Source organism: Myodes glareolus, chromosome 4 (assembly GCF_982192425.1).
Source record: "Myodes glareolus chromosome 4, mMyoGla1.1, whole genome shotgun sequence".
In the NCBI taxonomy this organism is placed as follows: domain Eukaryota; kingdom Metazoa; phylum Chordata; class Mammalia; order Rodentia; family Cricetidae; genus Myodes; species Myodes glareolus.
Genome location: NC_142029.1, coordinates 68,172,125 through 68,193,614, shown reverse-complemented (window position 1 = coordinate 68,193,614; position 21,490 = coordinate 68,172,125). Strand labels below are relative to the sequence as shown.

At 36.3% G+C, this 21,490-nt stretch overlaps 2 protein-coding genes across 2 annotated transcripts; one reads left to right on the top strand and one right to left on the bottom strand.

Moving 5' to 3' along the window:
* The first annotated feature begins 9,525 nt into the window (after positions 1-9,525).
* LOC125388982 (olfactory receptor 10N1) lies at positions 9,526-10,443 on the top strand. The gene has a single exon (XM_048417380.3). The coding sequence runs from the start codon at positions 9,526-9,528 to the stop codon at positions 10,441-10,443; it is 918 nt and encodes a 305-aa protein (XP_048273337.3).
* Positions 10,444-19,366: 8,923 nt separating this feature from the next.
* Positions 19,367-20,320, bottom strand: LOC125388947 (putative olfactory receptor 10D4). Its single transcript, XM_048417329.3, has one exon. The coding sequence runs from the start codon at positions 20,300-20,302 to the stop codon at positions 19,367-19,369; it is 936 nt and encodes a 311-aa protein (XP_048273286.3). The 5' UTR covers positions 20,303-20,320.
* Between the last annotated feature and the right edge of the window lie 1,170 nt (positions 20,321-21,490).

Genomic DNA, 21,490 nt, shown 5'->3' with positions numbered 1-21,490 from the left:
GAGGGCTGGAGAAATGGTTCAGTGGTTAAGAGCATTGCCTGCTCTTCCAAAGGTCCTGAGTTCAATTGCTGGCAACCATATGGTGGTTCATAACCATCTGTAATGAGGTCTGGTGCCCTCTTCTGGCCTGCAGACATACACACAGGCAGAATATTGTATAATAAATAAATAAATAAATAAATAAATAAATAAATAAATAAATAAACCAGTGCCTTGTTCAGCCGACATCAGAGAAGATTCTTCCTGCAGGAGATGGAAATTAATGCAGGGACCCAGGATTGTATAATGTGCAGAAAGTAAGAGACCTTAGAACATTCAATCCTAAATTATATGCCTCCACAAAGTTCCTTCCGTGGTGTTTCAGGGAGTTATGTGAAAGAGGAGACAAAAAGTTTGTAAGAGCTGGTGGGATCAGTTGGTACCAAGAAAACATTGCCTTCAGACACAATAGGACTGATGGACATATAAACTTTCAGAAATGATGACAGTATTCACAGGGTCTTCACAGACCTAAGCCAGATGGATTCCCAGTACTGAGAGAAGAAATGGACTTGAGCATCCATCTATGACACAGAAACTTTCTCCAATTTTCAATTGCTCACAAAAAACAAAAGCAGAAAACAGTTTTCTCTAGTGAAGTTACACTGAGTATACAAACCACAGTTAGGGGAAGACCACAAGTCCAGCAGTAGTTGGCCAACACAAAACAAACACAATAGTAGTTTTGGAGAATTTTATTTTCATCTCACAATGCTCTAGTTGGACATTTTTCATTTTTACTGATCTTTTCATATATATACTGTATTTTTTAATTTGGAATTTTTAATGATTTTGTGTATGTATGAATGCATATGTCTCTTTGTGTGTATGTTTCTTAGGTTTTCCATGCTTCTTTTCATTCTGTTTGTTTTGTTTTATTCTGGTTTATATTTTATTTGCCTTTTTTTATTCCTAAAGAGAGATAAACAGAAAACACAAGTAGGATGTTTGAGGAGGAGATGATAAAAGGGATATTGTGATCTAAATATATTCTATGAAAAACCTATTTTCAATAAAAAAGTCTTCAGTTCAATTTATCACTTTTCACATTTGAACAATTCAACATTTGTTCTTCATTATTTGGTACCTGTCTTGTACTGAACAATTTTTTCCCACAAATATTAAAAGAATCAATGAATGCCCTTAATATTTGGAATTTGATTTGAAGATACTTGAAATAAACGCATGTTTCTCATTCCTGGTTTTCCATTCCTGACTTCAACAACTTTCTTAAGTCTATATCTTCTACTTTAAAAAGAAAGAATAGAGTTGTTTTTGGAGGCTCTTGGACAGGTTATACTAGCATTGAATCTAACTCAGTGCTGACTGATGCAGACACAATGCTAATCATTTGAAATCTTCAGAATTTCCATGTATAGACTGCTGTGGTAGTTTTAATGTCCCCTATAAATCTCAGCAATTTTATTACTTGGTTCTCATTTGGTGACTGTTGGAGAGGATTGGAACAAACAACCATGCTGAGGGAAGTGCATCACTAACAACAAACTTCAAAATTTTATAAGACTAGAATGAGTTTGAGCCCACTCTTTGCTTCTTGTTTGTGGTTTGAGATCTGAGCTCTCAGCTACTGCTCCAGCCAACTGCTACCTTTGCTCTGCCATCTTGGGTTCTTACTCTCTGGAACTGTGAGCTCCAAACAAACTCTTTGTTTTCTATTATTGCCTTGGGCATGGTATTATTTCAACAATGAAAAAGTTACTAATACAAAAGTTGGTTCCATGAAGTGGGCTAGTGCTGTGACAGATCTAACTCTTTTTTTAAAAAAAATGTAGAAGATTTTGTGACTTTGGGGTTAAAATATGGTTGAATGCTGTAAGAATTAAGTTATAAATATTTAAGTCAACATATACCAGGATCATGGAAGACAGTAGTGCTGAGAGCTATGTGGAATATGGAGGCCCAGAACAAGCAGTATCAGAGGAGAACAATATTAACATTTGAATGGAGACCATCCCATTGTAACATTTCATCAAAGATTGTAGCTGCTTTCTAATCTCCTAAGAACTTGCTTGGGATTACATTTACTAGAAATGGAATTTGCCCTGCTGGTTTCAGTCTTGCTTTGGTCCTATATTCCTCACTATATCCCCATTCCTTTCTTTTGGAATAGTAACGCACATTCTATACCATCCTATATTGGAATATGTGATCCACAATAATTCTTGGGTATTTGAATACTTGGTACCCAGTTGGTGGCTCTTTAAAAATAATTAGAAGACAAGGACTTGCTGAAGGAAACAAGTCACTGAGCTGGGATTTGAAGTCTAAAGTACTGATACCTATTTTGAATCTTATCTCTGCATCCTGTTTGAGATGTGAGTCCTCAGCTGCTTCTGCATCCATCTGCTGCTCACTACCTCTGTTTCAATCTCCTGTACTCTCACCCTCGTAAACCATACACCCTAAATAAACTCTTTCTTCCACAAATTGCTTCAGTCGTGGTGTTTTATCACTGCAGTAGGAAAGTCACTAATACACTGAATAGTATTATTAATAATGCACTAATAGCAACATGGATAGGACCTACCTTAGATAATAGAAGTTTGAAACAAATAAGCTAAAGCCTAGTATTAAGTTCCCAGAACAGCATCTGATAAAGTTAAGGTCAATATTACTTTGTGAGGGAGTGGGGTTGATTTTTCTAGAGAGTTTCTCTGTGCTTTGGAGTCTGTCTTGGTTCTTGCTCTGTAGATTAGGCTGGTCGTGAACTCACAAAGATCCTCTTGTCTCTGCCTCCTGAGTTCTGGGATTATAGGTGTGTCACCACTACCTGGCTAAGCACAGTAATTCTTAATTTTTTTTTTTACTAAATCAGTCAGGTTAAAAAAATAAAAGCAGAAGAAGATATCAGTTTCCCCACTGATGGATATAAGCCTGACCACATCTCCCAGTAGCTAGCCCATTAATTCTGTGTTCTTTGTTGTTTAGAGACGATCACATTTTTTATTTAATACAAGTTAATTTCATCTATATGTCATCAATAACAATGATAATGGGCTTCTAACACGGGAAACAAGTCCCAATTAAATGCTTTCCTATATAGGAGTTGTTGTTGCCATGGTGTTTTCTTTTTCTCAATGATAGGACACTGAATAACACAAGGGTAGTGCAGTAGGTTTCCGTGGTGTACGGCAGGCAGATCTATAAGGTCCAGGCACTGCATGCAGGCAGCTGGTGTAAGCCAAGATGGCCAACGCAGCTTTGCTTAACCCCAGTCTGTTTCAGTGGGGTATAAGGTTACAAGTCTTATATTGTAAACAATGAATCTGGGATGCTACCGAAAAATAGAGGACTCGAACAAATTTCTTGTGCTGTCTGCTGCCCCAAATGTATTATATCTTAGGAAGAGAAAACAGCAAGGCAGCTGAGTTTTGAAGAGTCTCCTTCAAGAGGTTCTAGTTCAGTATCTGTGACAGTAACAACTGAGCAGACATTCCTGGGAAGTTGCTCATTCAGAGTGTAGAAACTTTGTTACCCTTAAACCCATGGGCATCCTGACCATTCTTTTCATTTGTATGTTCTCATTTAATTTTTCTCTTTTAAATTGTTTGTCCAATTTCAGATAGCATGCATAGATAGTAAGAGGACATGAAGTGTGAGGATCTAGAATGGTTTGAAAAAACAAATGTAAATGTTTATACTAAGGCACTCCTTCTCTGTGCATCAGGAAAAAAATGAAAACAGCAGAAAATAGAGACACCAACACTTCTATTCATCTTTAGTCACCACTTACAATATGTCATTATCCTGTGAGCCACCCTCTTTCAAATTTATGGCCTCTTTTTTATTGTTAGTATATGCACATATATATGCTTATATGTATATTCATATATATCCCTAAATAAATAAATATAGCCTGCTCAATCTGTGTAAAGCTTCATATATATATACTCTGTGTAAAGCTTTACTGTGTAAAGCTTCATATATATATATATACTCGATGCTTTCAGGATTGAGTGTTATACTGAAAGAAAACCTAAGTGGAGCCAAGTCCACAGCTATCGATTTTAACATTACTAGCCTGTCCTAGAACTGCTATGATCTCAATAACAAGTTAAAATCAAAAGGAAATAAGAGGCCACAGGAGATCAGGGAATGATGCAAATTTGAAAAACAATAGATTTGGCATAGCAACTTGCAGAGGTTCCCAGGGAACAGGTGGTCCAATGAGGCATTTACACAGAAGAGAAAGTGAGGTGGTCACAAGGGGTTCACACATTCTTTGTCAATTTCTTTAGGGATTATCTTCCTTAGTGAACTGTTGTGTAATAAGTGTTTAATCACTCCTTGAGCTCAGAAGACTTCTACTCTTGAGTCTTATAACATAAATGAGGTTCTGGAGGGACCATGACATCATTTAAAATCCTATAAACACAGAGGATCTTTTCCCTTCCACTAACAACATACCATCCTGTCACTAACGATGTAGTATACTCTTCTATGCATGGTCCTGAATAAAAAAAGAGGCTACTTGTGATTTTTAAGTTAAAAAAAAAAAGAAATCTCAAACCCAATGCTGTCATCATGGGAGGGGAACACTTGGTGAGGTGGGAGTCCCTTCACTTTTGGAAGAAAGGAAAGATTAATTCCCTCATTGAGCTGTTATGATCTGTAACCAAGTAAGTGTTTAAATCTTCTTCCCTTCCTTCTTTAAGTTTTTTTTTCACACTATGGAAGTTCTGGAATGCAAGGATTTATAGGTAAGTCCTGATTTCAGGCTTCCTCATCCATCAAGGTAATGATCAGTGTTCTGGTGCCACTCAGCGTCTTACAACATGCAGGAATGAGGACTTTTTTTGGATCATTATTCATTGTTAATTAATAACCTTTTATGTTCCACAGTACTACAAAAGATTGCCATTATAGAATTTAGTTAAATATTTCCCTTCAAAGAGAGAAAATAATGACCTTTACCAAAGATACATAAGATAAATGCTCAGGCATGTCTTCCTAATTTTCTGAAAGATGGATGCATTCATTCATAAAAGTCTGCCTTTTTTCTTATTACCTGAAATACAATATTTTCAAAAGCTTGTTTTCTAGTTACATATCTTCAGGCATTATTCTTTCTTCCTGGGTAATCTCATTCAGGATTAACATACTCACTTTTGTTTCAGTCAGTCACCTTCACAAATGCTTTAGTAAGGGACTCCCACCATGTCATGAAACCATGGGACTCACTATGTAGTGTGATCCTGTGTGTAATAACATTTCAAGATCATCATCACATTAAATCTTTTCCAGAGACTCTGTAAAGGGAGTTTTGTTCCACTTTAATGAAGCTTGTTAAGTGGATGGTTAGTGTAAATCAGGTGTGACTTACAACAGCACTTCATATGTTTACTGCAACACCCATGTAGTCACAAAGCACATTATAGTAGCTTACACACAAAAAAAAAACCAGTATAGGTGACATAGAACAGGAGCAAGTGAGGAAAAAGTAATGGCCACTCAATGGTCAGATATGGATTTCCCTTTTTACTCTCATGGTGTTTCTTTGAACAGTCACAACATTCCATTTTACTCTCAAAAATCTGCTTGAAATGACGAATTTAATTGTGGAATTTGGCTTGAGTTTCTGATGTACAATTTTGTCCTTGCTTAAGATGAGAACCTCAGTACAAAAGTTATAAATCATGGACCTATAGTTATATCATCAAGAATCAGAATTGTACCAGTTCCTATTCTCTGCAGCCATCTAAAAACTGGGTGTGATGATGCACACCTGAAACCCCAGCATCAGTAGGTGGAGCATGGTGACGGGGTGTTCTGAGGGCTTGATGGCCATTGAATCATAACACCAAGCTCTAGTCAGTGAAAGACCCTGTCTCAAAAAACCAATGAAATTGATCCTTGGTCTTCATATGTACACACACAGGCCACGTACAAACACACCACATCCCCTCCTATCCTCCGCTCCCCAACACACACACACACACACACACACACACACACACACGAATTTTAAAATCAGGCTTTTACAATTCTGGTTCAGTTACTTTGAATAGACCTTTTTAAAATCTTTCTGAAAAAGTGCTTTAATTTTGAGTTCTGTCTTTTAGGAAATTACATCCACTTATCCACTTTAATGCTGAGTTTTCCTAAGTTGTTACTTGACTTACCATTTTTTATATATGTTTGTAATTCTTATGAGCTGGTCCAGTGGTGAGTATAGAATCGGTGAGAAGCTTTAGGGTTTTATGTGTTTATTTTTAAATTACACTTGGATTTGTAAAGGAAAATGTTACAAAATGATGACAATCAGCATCTCTGTTTGCAAATAGTGCTATTTTCCTAAGGCATTTATCATGGGCTTTCTTCTGTTTGAGTTGTAATCTTAGCACGAATCTTGTATATGCTGCTTTAGAATTTGCTGCATGGTGGCTTATGCTTTTTCTTGCACATCAGTAATATTAGTCATTAGTGTTATTTATATTGCACAGTGTCGGAATGTGAGCTGTATGTGATACTATATGCACTTAAGCCCGTGTCCCCAGTCTTATTATTGCTTGCTATATTTCTCAACAAAATTCAGTTATTTCTATAGGGAATAAAGGGTTTCCTAAAGACCTTGCCTTGGGTGGAGATGTAAATAACATTTCTAGACCCTTCCACACTACAAAGGGCTAGGATAATTAACATTTAAAGTAAACCTGCTCTCCTTAAATTCTTATTTTTTCTCATTACTTCACTTTTTCTTTCTGGCAGCATCAGCATTCCATCATATCCAAAGCAAATCATATCTTTATTTTTAACAGGGATTTTGGAAGAGAGAGATATCTGAGATCACCAATAATATGTATAATTCAATAACCATTACACATTAAGTACTCTATAGAGAATCACTCTAAAAGTTTTCAATAGTATTTTTCCATTTTATCATGGTTTTCAATGATTCTCTGATCCCCATTGCATCCTACATTTTCATGGTTCATATTATTCATTTCATTTCAACTTTTTCTATATGTATTTGCTGATATTATTTCCCTAAAATACATCTATACACATACATGGCAGTTTTGCTGTTTGCCCTTTTTGCTTACTGAGACTAAATCAAGTTGTCCTGAAAACTCCAATGATGCTTATGAATGAAGATGGCTTTTCCAAAACTCTGGAACAACCAGTGACCATGACCTCTTCTCTACAATGCTGCATATACCCATACTGAATTCAATCCCAGATGATGTTCCATGAGAAACAGTAAATTTTTTTAAGAATAAACAGGAAGAAGATTAACTTTCTTCTAACAAGAACCCTAAAATATTCGTGATTCAGTTACTTCAATGCAATAAAAATTTATTATAGACTTCACACAATAGCAAAAATAAATTACATTAATATTTTAATAATTTATTAAGTAAAATGAACACTCTAAATGTATCTTAAGTGCTCTGTGTATGGATGTAGGGATTTCAGATATGTATGTGTTTCAGATACTTTTACACTAATTTCTATTCATACTTTTTTCCTTTTTTCATGTTGCTATGTAAACTTTCAAGAATAGTGATGTTCTCATGTGGCTGTCCTCAGGAAATTCCATTTTCTTCCATTCACTTTTCACTCAACTTACTATTATCAAATTTTTCCCCTTACCAATGGACAATGATTGCTTGCCAGCACTATGTAGATGTTTAGGCATTCAGACTGCCTCTCTCCTTGCTCAAGAATCAAATGCCTCACAAAGTGAAGAGTATCTTAATATTTTCTAGTAGGTGTGGAATCTGGGGACAGAAGATGAACGCTGTGGCTCTGGAGTTCATTGTTCCAAAGTCCTGGATAAGATTCCAGGATGAAAGTAATCACTTCTGAGGCTTCAGAAATTTGGTATCAAAACCAGTAGGTAACACCACAATTATGTTACAGAGCTGCAGTAGTAACTATGATAGACAAGATGTCTTCCTGGAACACATAGTCCAGCTCTGTCCACATTGAAATTTCCAACCTGTCATTCAGAGATGCATCCACTGAGCAAAGACGTAAGTTCCAGTTCTTCCATAAACACTTTACTAGACTAGACTTAGATTAAAAATTGCAGTCTTTATTTTTGGGATCTCAAAGTTTTTAGATGCTGGACTGAGTCTCACCATAGCACCATATATGGATGGTGAGGGTATTAACTTATCATTTCCAAGATTTTAAAGGAGAAATTTTTTATACAGAAATCATTTATTGTAAGAAATGAACAGACAAAATGAACACAAGAGTTAGACACTATAGCAATGATCACTGGATAAATTCTACATAATTTTCATCACATGAAGATGGGTAAGAAAAATGCAACGTGAAACATGGTCTGCTCCTGTCTGAGTTTCAAGAACATTGAATGAAAGCATTTCAACAGCCTTCTTATCACACTTACCAAGAGGTATGTTTGAGCTCTCAGCATATTCAGTTGCCTATTTTTGTTCAAATTAAACAAAGCAGATTATGACATGGAGACTGATTGACAGTACAAGGGGATGTATGTAACAAAAGAGTGCATTCTACATGTTCTCTGTAGAACATGCTTTCCTTATTTAGCATTATCCAACTATGTACTAATATCTACTGGGAACATTGAGCCATGCTAAACATGCTTACCCTGATTTCTTTGGTAAATAAAACATTTGCAAACATTAAGTTTCCAAGAAGTCCAGACTTTTTGTTTTAATGCAATAACCTTTCAGAATTTAATATACAATGATTATTAACATTGTAAAATATTTTATATTTATTTATATAGCATGTAATTCCACTAAAACCTAAAACCCACAAAATGCACCACAGCTGCTAAATACTAGGGAATTTAACAATCTAATAATAGTGAAAAGTTTCACTATAAGTTCATTTTTATGCAAATGAACCTTCTCATATGAGTAAATGTCCCAAACACTATACACACAAAACATGTATACATCTATCTATGTTTATATACAAATATATGTATGTGTGTATGAAATTAGAATAAGGTAAATACTACACAAGTTTACTATGAATTATGAAATAATTTATAGTTCAAGTTAGAGGGGAGAGACCTGAAGTTCAACTTTGATGAATATTTAGTATGGTCAGAGTCCAGCCATCTCTTTCAAAGGCTGTCATTGAGTGTCACTGAGGAATTAAAGCACTCTTAAAGGAAAGAAAAGAAACAATTTTCCAGGTTAGATTTTCATTCTGTATTAATTCTGAACAAAGAATTATGGGAATTAGATAAACCATGTCACTCTTTTATTTGGAACTCTGTCTTCTTACCTCATCCATTACTTCTGCATGTTAAGGTTTTACTTTTTTCTTATTCATTCTTGAGAGGAAATAAATCTTTTGTATGAAGTCTGTGTTAGTATTATGATGTTTTATAGCACACAAATGACCTTGAAATAACTCCCATTGTTATTTCTAAAAAAATTATCAAAAACTATGACAGTATTTCAACCTCTACATTCATATTTTCATGTTTAGGAAAATCCAAAACAAGCTTCCTGGACCATGGGAAATCAAACATTGCTGGATGAATTTGTTCTATTGGGAATACCTCAGACACAAGGACTGGAGACTCTACTCTTTGTTGTGTTCTTATTCATCTATTTCTTCACCTTGCTTGGAAATTTACTCATTTTTACAGCAATTGTTTCTTCATCTACCCTTCACACTCCCATGTATTTCTTCTTGGGACTTCTATCCATTTTTGACATGCTATTCCCATCAGTAACCTGTCCCAAGATGCTACTTTATCTCTCTGGTCAGAGTCCAGTCATCTCTTACAAAGGCTGTGTTGCCCAGCTCTTCTTCTATCACTTTCTGGGTTGTACTGAAGGTTGCCTCTATTCTGTGATGGCTTATGATCGCTATGTTGCCATCTGTCACCCACTGAGATACATGCTCATCATGAAACCTGCAGTGTGCCTGAGTTTGGTCACAGTATCCTGGTTGGTTGGTGGTCTTCAGTCCAGCATTCTGACATCCTTTACTTTTCAATTAACTTACTGTGGGCCCAATCATGTCCATCATTACTTCTGTGACATTCCTGCAGTTTTGCCTTTGGCTTGCACAGATAACAGACTGGCTCAGAAGGTGGGTTCCATTAATGTTGGCTTTCTGGCTCTGATTCTTCTCTTCAGTGTGTGTGTCTCTTATGCACACATTGGGATTGCTATTCTGAGAATCCGTTCAGCAGAGGGCAGGCAGAAAGCATTCTCCACATGCAGTGCCCACCTCACTGCCATCCTCTGTGCCTATGGACCTGTCATCATCATCTACCTGCAGCGCACACCAAACCCCTTGCTTGGTGCTGTGGTTCAAATATTAAATAATATCGTCTCACCCATGCTGAACTCTTTAATCTATTCACTGAGGAACAAGGAAGTGAAGAGGTCTTTAAGAAGGGTGTTTCACAGTTTAGCTTAGGTGTTTAGGAATTAAATATGGAGTTCATAATTAATTTTTTAAAATTATTTTGTTACCATCAATCTCCTGTTTCATTCTTTTAAACAAACAAACCCATAAGAGAAATCACTTATTTATAGCATTTTCTATTTTTTTGTCTCTATCATCCCAAATGTTTAAAATTAATTCTATAGCTATTCTTATTTGTCATTCTTTTCTGGGCAAGTAATCTGTAGCCTCATAAAATGGCAAAAGATATTTCTCTTTTCTTCATAAAGAACTTTCAAGCTTTGTAATTAAAGAAAGAAAAGAACTTTGACCCTTCTTTTATCTCTCTATGTGTCAAGTCTGGCCCCACTTCAACTTCTGTTGTGCTTGGCATGCACTTCTGCTTCATACTTTTTAGCCTTTTCCAGTCACATTTTATAGATTCTTAAATCATACTTTTAGAGCACTAATTGTTCTTCAGACACTGAGGTGATATTTTCATATATAACACCTTACTTGATTTTCATTTGATGATCATAAAGTAAAGTTTCCACATCCCTAAAAGTACATTAAGGATAAGGTCCTACAGATACCAAAGCCGCTTACTTTATCACTCACAATTACAGCTTTAGTTAAAAGAAAGTTGACAGCACAATGCTTGATGTTTGATGACAAGTACTTAACCTATCGAGTCTTTTCTTTGACCTTCACACTTTCACCCACTCAAGTAAATTTAAAAATAAGTAAATAAAGTTAGGATTTAAACACACACACACACACACCCCTTTTAAGTCCTTAGAAATAAAGTTTTCTTAAATAACTTGCCTGCCAATGTGTCACTCATTGGTAGCTCTAAAGACCTTTATGACAGAAAAGAGTAGGCCAAAAAATTACTGGGAATGACCATAGACACAGGTCTTTTTAATGCATTGACTCTATCATCACCAGTCATTCTGCTCTACTTTTGACTCCATTTGTAGGTGGGGTAAAATCTTTTTCTCTGTGCCATATTCAGATAAAATCATGACTGGCCCAAGTCCTTTTGTAGACTTCTTAGCCATGATTTTATCCCTGCACTATGCTGCCAGTGCATTAAATTACTATCAGCCTAAACCATTGGACAGGTTTATCACCCAGTGATATGGAATAGATCCTACTTGTTGAGTTATTATGCTTATTAATTAATTTTCTCTCCAAACAACATTTTACTAACTAGGCCTCTATGTACTCTCAAGATGAGGAATATTTCTCATTTTGAAAAAGTAGAGTCTGAGGGGAAAACAAGGATACTTGTGGTATTTCGAATGAGAGTGAGCTCGATATTAGCTCATCTATTTAAGCTTTGTCCTTGCTTGGGAGTACTGTTTTTGAAGGATTAGGAAGTATGGTCCTGCTGCAGGAAGTCTCTCACTAGGTCCTGGGTTTTGAGGTGTAGTTCCTAGTGCTCACTCCTGACTCATGGGTTAGGTCAAGGTGGGAGCTCACAGCTGTTCCTTACCTTATCCATCATGGACTCTAATCTTCTGAAACCATAAGCCAAATAAAACATTTTCTTTGACAAGTTCCTTTGATCATTGCTTTTTATACCAGCAATAGAAAAAAAAACTATGAAATTTCTATTTACTGAGGATTTCAATCCAATCCATGCCAGATTTTAACGTTCATGACATCACTTATGGGATTTGTTTCCATTTTTATTTTCCCAAATCTCCAAACTTTTTCAACCATAATATAAAACAAGACAAATCAAAAAAATAGACTCAGTATCAAATGTGAGAAAAATTTTCCCTTAAATGAAGAGGACAATGAAACCCATCCAGATGCAACCTAATGATTATACATCTCTCCTAGAATGCATACTACTAGAATGTTACTCACAATCATCTAAACCACAAAAAATCTTAGTTCTGCATTTTTATTTATATATCATACACTACATTTGTTGTTTTTGTGGTTGGATTCTGGTGGGAAAACCCACCGTACCATCTCATCTGGAAAAGTTGAGACGTTCAAACATACTTTTATAGACAGTGGGATGCCCAAAGGACATGTCCAATTAAGAGTTCATTGAGTTACTTGATACCATTTAACAACCCAAACTGTGATAAAAGAGCATTATTATCATCACAGAAGAGAAGCATTCTGAAATATTAAATTCCAGATAGAAAACACCAATATGCATATATATATATATATATATATATATATATATATATATATATATATATATGAATACATGTCTTCTATTTCCCCTTCTACTTTCCAGGGAGATCTAAGTGGTACCCCTTGAGTCCTAACTATTACTTAACCTCACCAGGTCTGTAAATTATAGAATAGTTATCCTTTATTTGATAGCTCATATCCACTTATGCATTAGTACATACCTTGTTTGTCTTTCTGGATCTGGGTTACCTCACTTCAGAAGTTTTTTTCTAGTTCTCTCACTGTGCTTTCAAATTTCATGAAGTCATTGTTTTTAACAGCAGTACCACACTTTGTATACCCATTCTTTGGCTGAGAGACATCTGGGTTGTTTCAAGTTTCTGGCTATTATGTATAAAGCTCAACTATTGTGAACAGAACTGAGCAAGTGTCGTTGTGATGTGATTGAACATCCTTTGGGTATATATCCAAGAGTAGGATCGCTGAGTCTTGACGTATATTGGTTCCTAATTTTCTAGAAACTGCCATAGTGATTTCCAAAGTGATTGTACAAGCTTATTCTCCTACCTGCAATGGAGGAGTGTTCCCCTTGCCCCACATCCTCTCCAGCATAAGCTGTCACTTGTGTTTTTGATTTTAGCCATTCTGACAGGTGTCAGATGGAATCTGAGAGTTATTGTGAATCTCTGATGGCTAAGGATGTTGAACATTTCTTTAAGTGTTTCACAACCATTTGAGATTCTTCTGTTGAGAATTAGCTATTTAGATCTATACCCCATTTTTAGATTAGATTATTTGGTTTGTTGATTTCTAGGTTTTTTTTTGAGTTCTTCACATATTTTAGAGATTAGCCCTGTGCCTGATGTGGAGTTTGTTAAAATCATTTCCCATTCTGTATGTAGCCATTTTGTCCTATTGACTGTGACTGTCCTTTGCCTTACTGAAGCTTTTCAGCTTCATGAGGTTCCAATTATGATTTGTCTTCTTGTTTTGTTTTGTTTTTAGAGACAAGATTTCTTTGTAGCTTTGGATCCTATCCTGGAACTAGCTTGTGTAGACCAGGCTGGCCTTAAACTCACAGAAATCCACATTCCTTTGTCTCCCAAGTGCTGGGATTAAGGTGTGCACCACCACTGCCCGGATCCCAATTATTATTTGTTAATCTTAGTGTCTGCACTATAAGTATTCTAGTCAGGAAGCTGTCTCCTTTGTCGATGAGTTCAAGGCTATTTCTAACACTCTCTTCTATCAAGTTTATCATATCTGGATTTATGTTGAGGTCATTGATTCAACTGGACTTGAGTTTTCTGTAGGGTGATATATATGGATCTGTTTGCATTCATTTACATCCAGTTAGACCAGCATATGCTGAGGATGCTTTCTTTTTTCCCTTGTATACTTTGGCTTCTTTGTTGAAAATCAGGTGTCTATAGGTATGTGGATTTATACCTAGGTCTTTATTTGATTACATTAATCCACCTATCTGTTTTTATACCGATACCATGGAGTTTTTATAACTATAACTCTGTAGTAGATCTTGAAATCATGAATGGTGATACCTTCAGAAGTCTTTTTATTATACAGTATTGTTTTAACTATCCTGGGCATTTTGCTTTTCTGTGTGAAGTTGAGTATTGTTCTTTCAAGGTCTATAAAGAATTGTGTTAGAATTTTAATGGGGATTGCATTGAATGTATAGATTGATTTTGGTAAGATGGTCATTTTACTATGTTAATCCTACCTATTCATGAACATGGGAGATTTTTCCATTTTCTAATAGGTCCTCCAATTTCTTTCTTTAAAGACTTGAAATTCTTGTTATACAGGATTTTCTGAGTGGGCTAGAGGGAGGTGGGAGTCAGAACATGTGGGATCAGGTGGGAATGTGTAGGGGGGAAACCCAGAAGGAGACAACAGAAAAAGAGTGATTTTCAGGGTCAGGTAGAACCCTGGTGCAAGGCAAACTCCCAGAAATTTGCAAGGATTACCACAGATAAGACTCCCTGCAATAGGGAAGAAGTAGCTTCAACTGACCATCTTCTGTGACCAGGCAAAACTTCCAGTAAAAGGCTTAGGGAACCAACCCAGCCACATAACCGCTGACCTATAGTCTGTCCTGCCTATGGGATGTGCTGAGATCAGTGTCTAGCCCAACTGTCAACAGAGAGTCTTCATAAAATGACCAATGGAAACAGATGCAGATATCTATAGCCAATCATTCAGCCAAACTTGGTAATCCTGCTAGAAAGAGGATGAAAGGATTCCAGGAGTCAGCTATGTCAAGGAAATCACAAGACTATCCAGAGAATCAACTAACCTGGGCTCCCAGGACCCCACAGAGACTGAACTTACAACCAAGGAGCTTGCAAAGGGCTGACCTAGGCTTCCTTCAAAAACGGTACAGCTGTGTAGCTTTGTATTCTTGTGGTACTCCTAATAGTGGGAGCAGGAGCTATCTCTGACTCTTTTGTTGGCTTTTGGGACCCTACTTCTCATAGTGAGTTGCATTGCCAGTCTTAACGCTTGGGGAGGTGTATGCTGCACTTTAGTCTTACTGCAAATCAACATGTCACGTTTTGTTGATGTCCATGGGAGGAGGAGTGGGTGGGGGGTGCAGAGTACAGGAGGAGGGGCAGGTCTTGGAAGGACAGGAGGGAGGGGAAAATGTGTTTGGGATGGAAAATATATAATAAATAAATAAATATAGAAAATAATTGGATGTATGAAATCTGAAATATTTATCATTATTTTGTTAACCCCTTCTAAATATGTATTGATTTGAATCTGAGAAAATAAAACTTAGAACACATTAAAAATTTCTTATGCATAAAAACGTGTTAGTTAGAAACATACATATTCATAAATTAGTATTTAAGTTTTTCCTTTTCAGAAATAAAAGAAAAAAATAAGAAAAAGTAAATAATTTGACAAAAATTCAACCTGAGTCATAAATGTCATTTTTTATAGCAGGTAGAAAGAGTAAAACATAAAGACAATCTACATTTCACTTTTATATCCATATAAATGATTTCTTATACAGAGGTATGTTTGAAATAGTGTTCTCATAAATGATCAGTTGTGTAACTGATACAGGGAACTTCCACTACTATCCCTAACTGTTCTCCTTTAATTGCTTTATACCTTGTAATATTTTATAAGCTTTTTTCAAGTAGAAAAAATAGATACATAAGAATGGGACCTGGTAAGGCTGATTCCTAAAGCTAAATATTTGAGAAAAAAATGAGAGCAATTTCCTAGAGAGAGAAATTTGCCCATGCCATACAGATCTATGTTGTGGCATTATAATCCTGTTTTATGATACATTTCTCCAAACTCATTTGTGATGAAATGTCCTGATCCCACTGAAAGGTGATGAGTTATTCTCATTTCATGACTGACCTATTCTACTGACTCACACTCCCTGAGTACACACACGGAATGTTTGTTGAGGATCTGGGGGAAATGGTCACTACTAATGAGAACTGAAATATGATTTTCAGAGTGCATTCAATCACAGGATGCTAAAAAACATTATAATCAGATTTCTCTGACCTCTCCTTTTTATTTCTTTTTTCCTGACCAAGTCTCTTTAAATTTCCTAGTTTGATATGATTATTTGCCCACGAATATCATTCTGCTCATCATAACTGCTGTTTCCACAGTAACTACAGCTCTAGTCTAATACTAAAACTCAATGGTGATCGAACTATGGTAAATACGGTTAACTTCATAATAGACCACTGGTATTTTGTGTAATCAGATTCTCTGGTGACTCCTAAACTTTGTTGCACACAGATGTCACAGTCACTTACCTCTTCATACATGCATCCAGGTGCCACATGTACATCTATATGCATTTACATACATAATAAATAAGTAAAATTTCAGATATTATTGAGAACATAGAATATTGTTCCAGGCAAACATGAGATACCCAGGAAGTGTCATGTTAGGGGTCCCAAAACATTACCCGAACCCCACTCAAACAACTATTTTCAGTTTGCATAAAACTCCAGGTTCTGCCTGCTTTGACTGTAGTCTTCCCATCTGCCAGGGTATTCGGCTGCTGTATTCCTCCCAGGAATTTTTTCTTACCTGTAATTTTTAACTACAGGTGTGATGGAGAGGTTGTTTTATTAGTTCTTCTTACAGTATTTGTTAATAGTAAAAATACTAAATCATTGACAAAGCCTAAGAGTGACCCACAGACAAAATTATGCTCTGAGCAATTTGTTTCCTGAGCTGTTTAATTAGTCTATGTTTATTTCTTTTGGGATAAATTTAGGGTGTATACATCTTTGAAAAAAAAGAGTAATTCCTGGAACATCATTGTTAATTAATATTTTGAATTAGCACTGTTGTCATTTAATGACAAAATTCAATAATATATGGAATATTTCTTCAATATCCACCAGGTGAAGACATTTGCTAAGTGCTTAATATTTTCAGATCATCACTGATTTAATAACATAACTGGGAATGATTGGGATTACATAAAAATCTCCCAAATGGCATTTTTGATTCTGTGAGACATCATCATTACAAATACTGCTCAATAACTTAATGGGTACCACCAAATTTTTATGGTATCCACATAAAAACGATATTGTTTCTCAGAACAGATAGGGAAATTTAAGCCCAAGAAGGTGAAGGAACAGACCAAAGACACCAATATTGAATAAGACTGTGGAACTCCAAACACCAGTTTTCCATTTTACTATCTCTAAGTCTCATGGAGGAGAGCTCAACACCCCAGAGAAATGCACACTCCCTGGGAGAATACATGGGAGAGTTAAATGGAGCCTTCTCAAACATTATTTGAAGGTAACAAAGTGTGACTAAGAAACCATAAGTTGGTTGGTTTCACTCCTATGCCAGTGAATAAGAATACATTCAGAACTTCAGAACTGTGTGTTTACATACCATGGGAGGACAAAATATGGTTCACTTCACAGAGGACACTTAAATGTTGTACAGCATCTTAACTCAGTGAAGAACTATTAGTGAGAAATGTAACTCAATGTAGTCCAAAAAGATAACTAAAGGCCAATGTGCCTATCCAATGAGTTGATGGAGATGACTAAGAGTAGGATACACGAACAGTCACTTACATGAGAGTGGACGATTTAGAAGCAACTGCATCATAGGAAAACCAATCCCAGCATGAATAAAGAGACATGAAAGCTGCATCCTGGAGCTCCTAGGGGGACTCAGAAGCATCTAGCTCTGCTGGTCTGAGAGTCTCTTCTCACCACTGGTTGTTTATTTATTTATTTATTTATTTATTTATTTTGTAATTTTATTAAATTATAAAAAGTTTCCATTTACGCCCCTCCTCCCAACGCCCTCCCACTCCCCCCCTCCCTCTCCTCCTCCCTCTTTGTCCCCTAGGGAAATCAGGGTCTCCTGCCCTGTGGGAAGTCCAAGTTCCTCCCCCCTCACTCCAGGTCCAGGAAGGTGAGCATCCAAACAGACTGGATCCCAAAAATCCAGTATATGCAGAGGAAACCAGTCCCAGTGTCATTGTCAATGGCTTCTCAGTAAGACTGCAGGCCAGCCACATTCAGAAAATCCGGCCACATTCAGAGAATCTGGTTGGATATTAATGTAAACTCAGGTAAGGGTAGCATAATTCCTATGCATTTCAACTTTCATGAAAAAAATGAATTTGAAGTTTTATTTGCTTTCACTTGAAGTAACATTATAAAACTGAGAAGACAACATAGAAATCATGTATGCTGAGGCTTTAGCTAGGCATCTTTCTACTGGCTTCCTCATCTCTGACAGCTAAAATTAAATAAACTTCATTATTTACTGGGGGACTTGAAAGAATAAGAGGTTAGCCTTATAGAAAATAAAGATTGATGATAAATGAAATAAAAATTTTACCCTGCTTCCTCTCAGCAGCGTCTCAGCTAATGCTCCTATTCTATTGGCATAACATCACACAGCAGTTTGTTGTCAGGCAACCACAGGGAAGATTCTTGAAGCAGTCAGCAAGCCTTAACAAGGTTCTACAAATGAAACTTTTCTATTTATTTCTTGGTATTTTGAAGCATAGTGATTAGATAAAGGTAAATGCCTTTTAGATGTTATGATAAAAAGAGAAGAAACACATTATCCCTTGGAAAGTTTACAAAGACTATTTGAATTAGACACATAAAATGCATAAATATAGTTCAATTTAATTGCTCTTTTTTGTCTGATTTAAGCAAAGCTTAAAACAACAAAGGAGATTTATTGACCACCCATTGAGAAATAATTCACATCTGTGCCTTTTGAGGGGTAAAATTACAGAACAAATAAGAAAATATGCACAAGAAGCAAGTATGAAATCATGCAAGATTATATGCTTGGAAAAGTTCACCATAAATATAACTTAAATTAGTTTGAATTTATGAATTTCTGATAGAAAATTGAACATATGAAATTCTGTTTAGTCTATTTGAGAGAGTAAGTGTCTCTCTTAATCCTTTGAAGGATTAGATGAGTAACAAATACTGGGAGAGGAGGAGTACTTGGAGAAATCCACAGAACATAAAAATCAACACAGGATTTTCTAAGACACTTTATCACTTATATTTCATTATAAAACATAAGGAAATAGAAAATAAATATGTGTCTTCAAACAACGGAGAACGTGGTAAATTGAGTAAATTGATGTAATGTACATCTCATTATAAAATGCCTTGGAAGCTATAGATGTTAATTTATCTTGAGAAATAAGTTGTTGAGGCAAATCTGGCCTATCAAATTGTGATTCAAACTTTGTTAAGCAAAGATTTAGTCATTTTCATTTATTTTCCAGACTGAGATTTCTCTTAAGAAATATGTTCCTCAGGGCTGATTTCACATCCTTATTCCTCAGGCTGTAGATTAGTGGGTTGAGTGTGGGTGTCACAAGATTGTTCAAAATTTGGATTATTGCACCAAGCAATGGACTGGGATTGGGCTGCAGGTAGATGATGATGACAGGTCCATAAGCACAGATGATAGCAGTGAGGTGGGCACTGCAGGTTGAAAATGCTCTCTGCCTTCCTTCTGTTGAGCGAATTTTTGAGATAGAGATCCCAATTCGAGTGTAGGACACAAGTATTAGGAAGAAGCAAATAAGAGATAAAAGACCAACATTTGTAAAGCCTACCCGCTGTGCTAGAGAGGAGTCCTCACAGGCCAGTAGTAACACAGCAGGCATGTCACAGAAGTAATAATTCACCTCACTGGGTCCACAGTAGGGCAACTGGAAAGTGAGGGAAGTTAAAATAATGGCGTGCACACATCCACTCATCCAGATCCCTGTGGCCAAGACACAGCACACTCTGTGGTTCATGATGACTGTGTATCTCAGAGGGTAGCATATGGCAACAAAGCGGTCATAGGCCATCACTGTGTACAGGAAACACTCTGTGCAACCCAGACAATGATAGAAAAAGTGTTGTACAACACAGCCGTGGAAAGAGATTCCTCGACCCTGTCCTGACAGATATGACAACATCTTTGGAGCTGTAGTGGAACAGAAACCCAAGTCAAAGATGGAGAGGTTTCCCAAAAAAAAGTACATGGGAGTGTGGAGTCGCTGGGAGGATATGATTGCAGTAAGGATGAGGAAGTTTCCCAGTAGGGCACAGGCGTACAGTGCTGAGAACAGGAAGAGCAGGACCTTCTCCAGGCCTGCTGTCTCAGGGATGCCCAGCAAGGTGAATTCTGTCACCATAGTGTAGTTTGTCATGTTTATAGAAGATTCAAATCCTGGGAAATTCTGGTAAGAAATTCTTGATAAAAATTTTTTATGTATATGGGTTAGATGATTTTAAATCACCAGGATGGAAGTTAAAAAAACAGTGGTATTTACAGAGATCTGTTCTAGATAGAATTGCCTTTCCCAATGATGGGGTATATTTTGTCAGCTAGGCACCAAATTGCAGATTGTGTTTCTTACAATGTCACTCAAAAGGTAACTCTTAGAGCAATTGTAGATGTTGTCTTAACAATCTCACCCAGAAAGTAGCTTCCAATGCTGGTCCTTTCTCTTCTTGTATTCATATAAATGATCCAATTCCTCCATTCCAGATACTCATGATAATTCCAAAATGACCAAAAGCAGTCTAGAATTGCTCTTGTAAGGATGATAGTGGAAAGGCAGTAGTGGAAGGGGGACAAAAAAAGAAGGGAGTGAGCAAAATCAGGATGCATTATGCATAGTTTTGAAATTTTCCAAGAACATTTTAGTTAATGAAAAGTTATGCTTTCAATCACATTGCACACAGATCTAGGACCAAGAATAATGTGAACCAGAGCCTACAGTATTTATGAAAAATTACAACAAAAAGAATATACTTCATGATTTTAAACTTGAAGTCTGAATATTACTAAATCTGGAAGCTGAATGAATGCACTACATTTTTCTTACACAAAAGTATGAATATTCGCTTATTCTTCTTGTGAAAACTGAGGAATTGTGATTTTATGTGGTATAATTTTAAGGATCATATGAAGAAAAGATTAGAATAGTATAGTGACTGAAGTCTCCATAGGTCTAGCTACTTGTATCATAGCAGAACCTTACCTCATTCTCTTTCTTAGACATATACTATACATCTTACAAGTACACACATGAACACAGACATACACACAGTCAGACAGACACGTGCACAGAGACACTTGCACATACACACACTTTAGTCCAAACCTCACTATTCATGTTGTGTTCAATTGTTAAAAGATATTTGTTAATATATATCACAAGAGGTAAACTAAGTAGGTGAAGTTCAAAATTATCACCTAATAAGTGTGTTATTGTCCTACTGTTTGGAAGGAAATATCATAGTGCAGACAGTGAAGTCACAGATATTTTAAACGGTATAAAGTTTTACTGCTTTTCACCAAGAAGGGTGCATCCAGTATCATAGGTTCATCT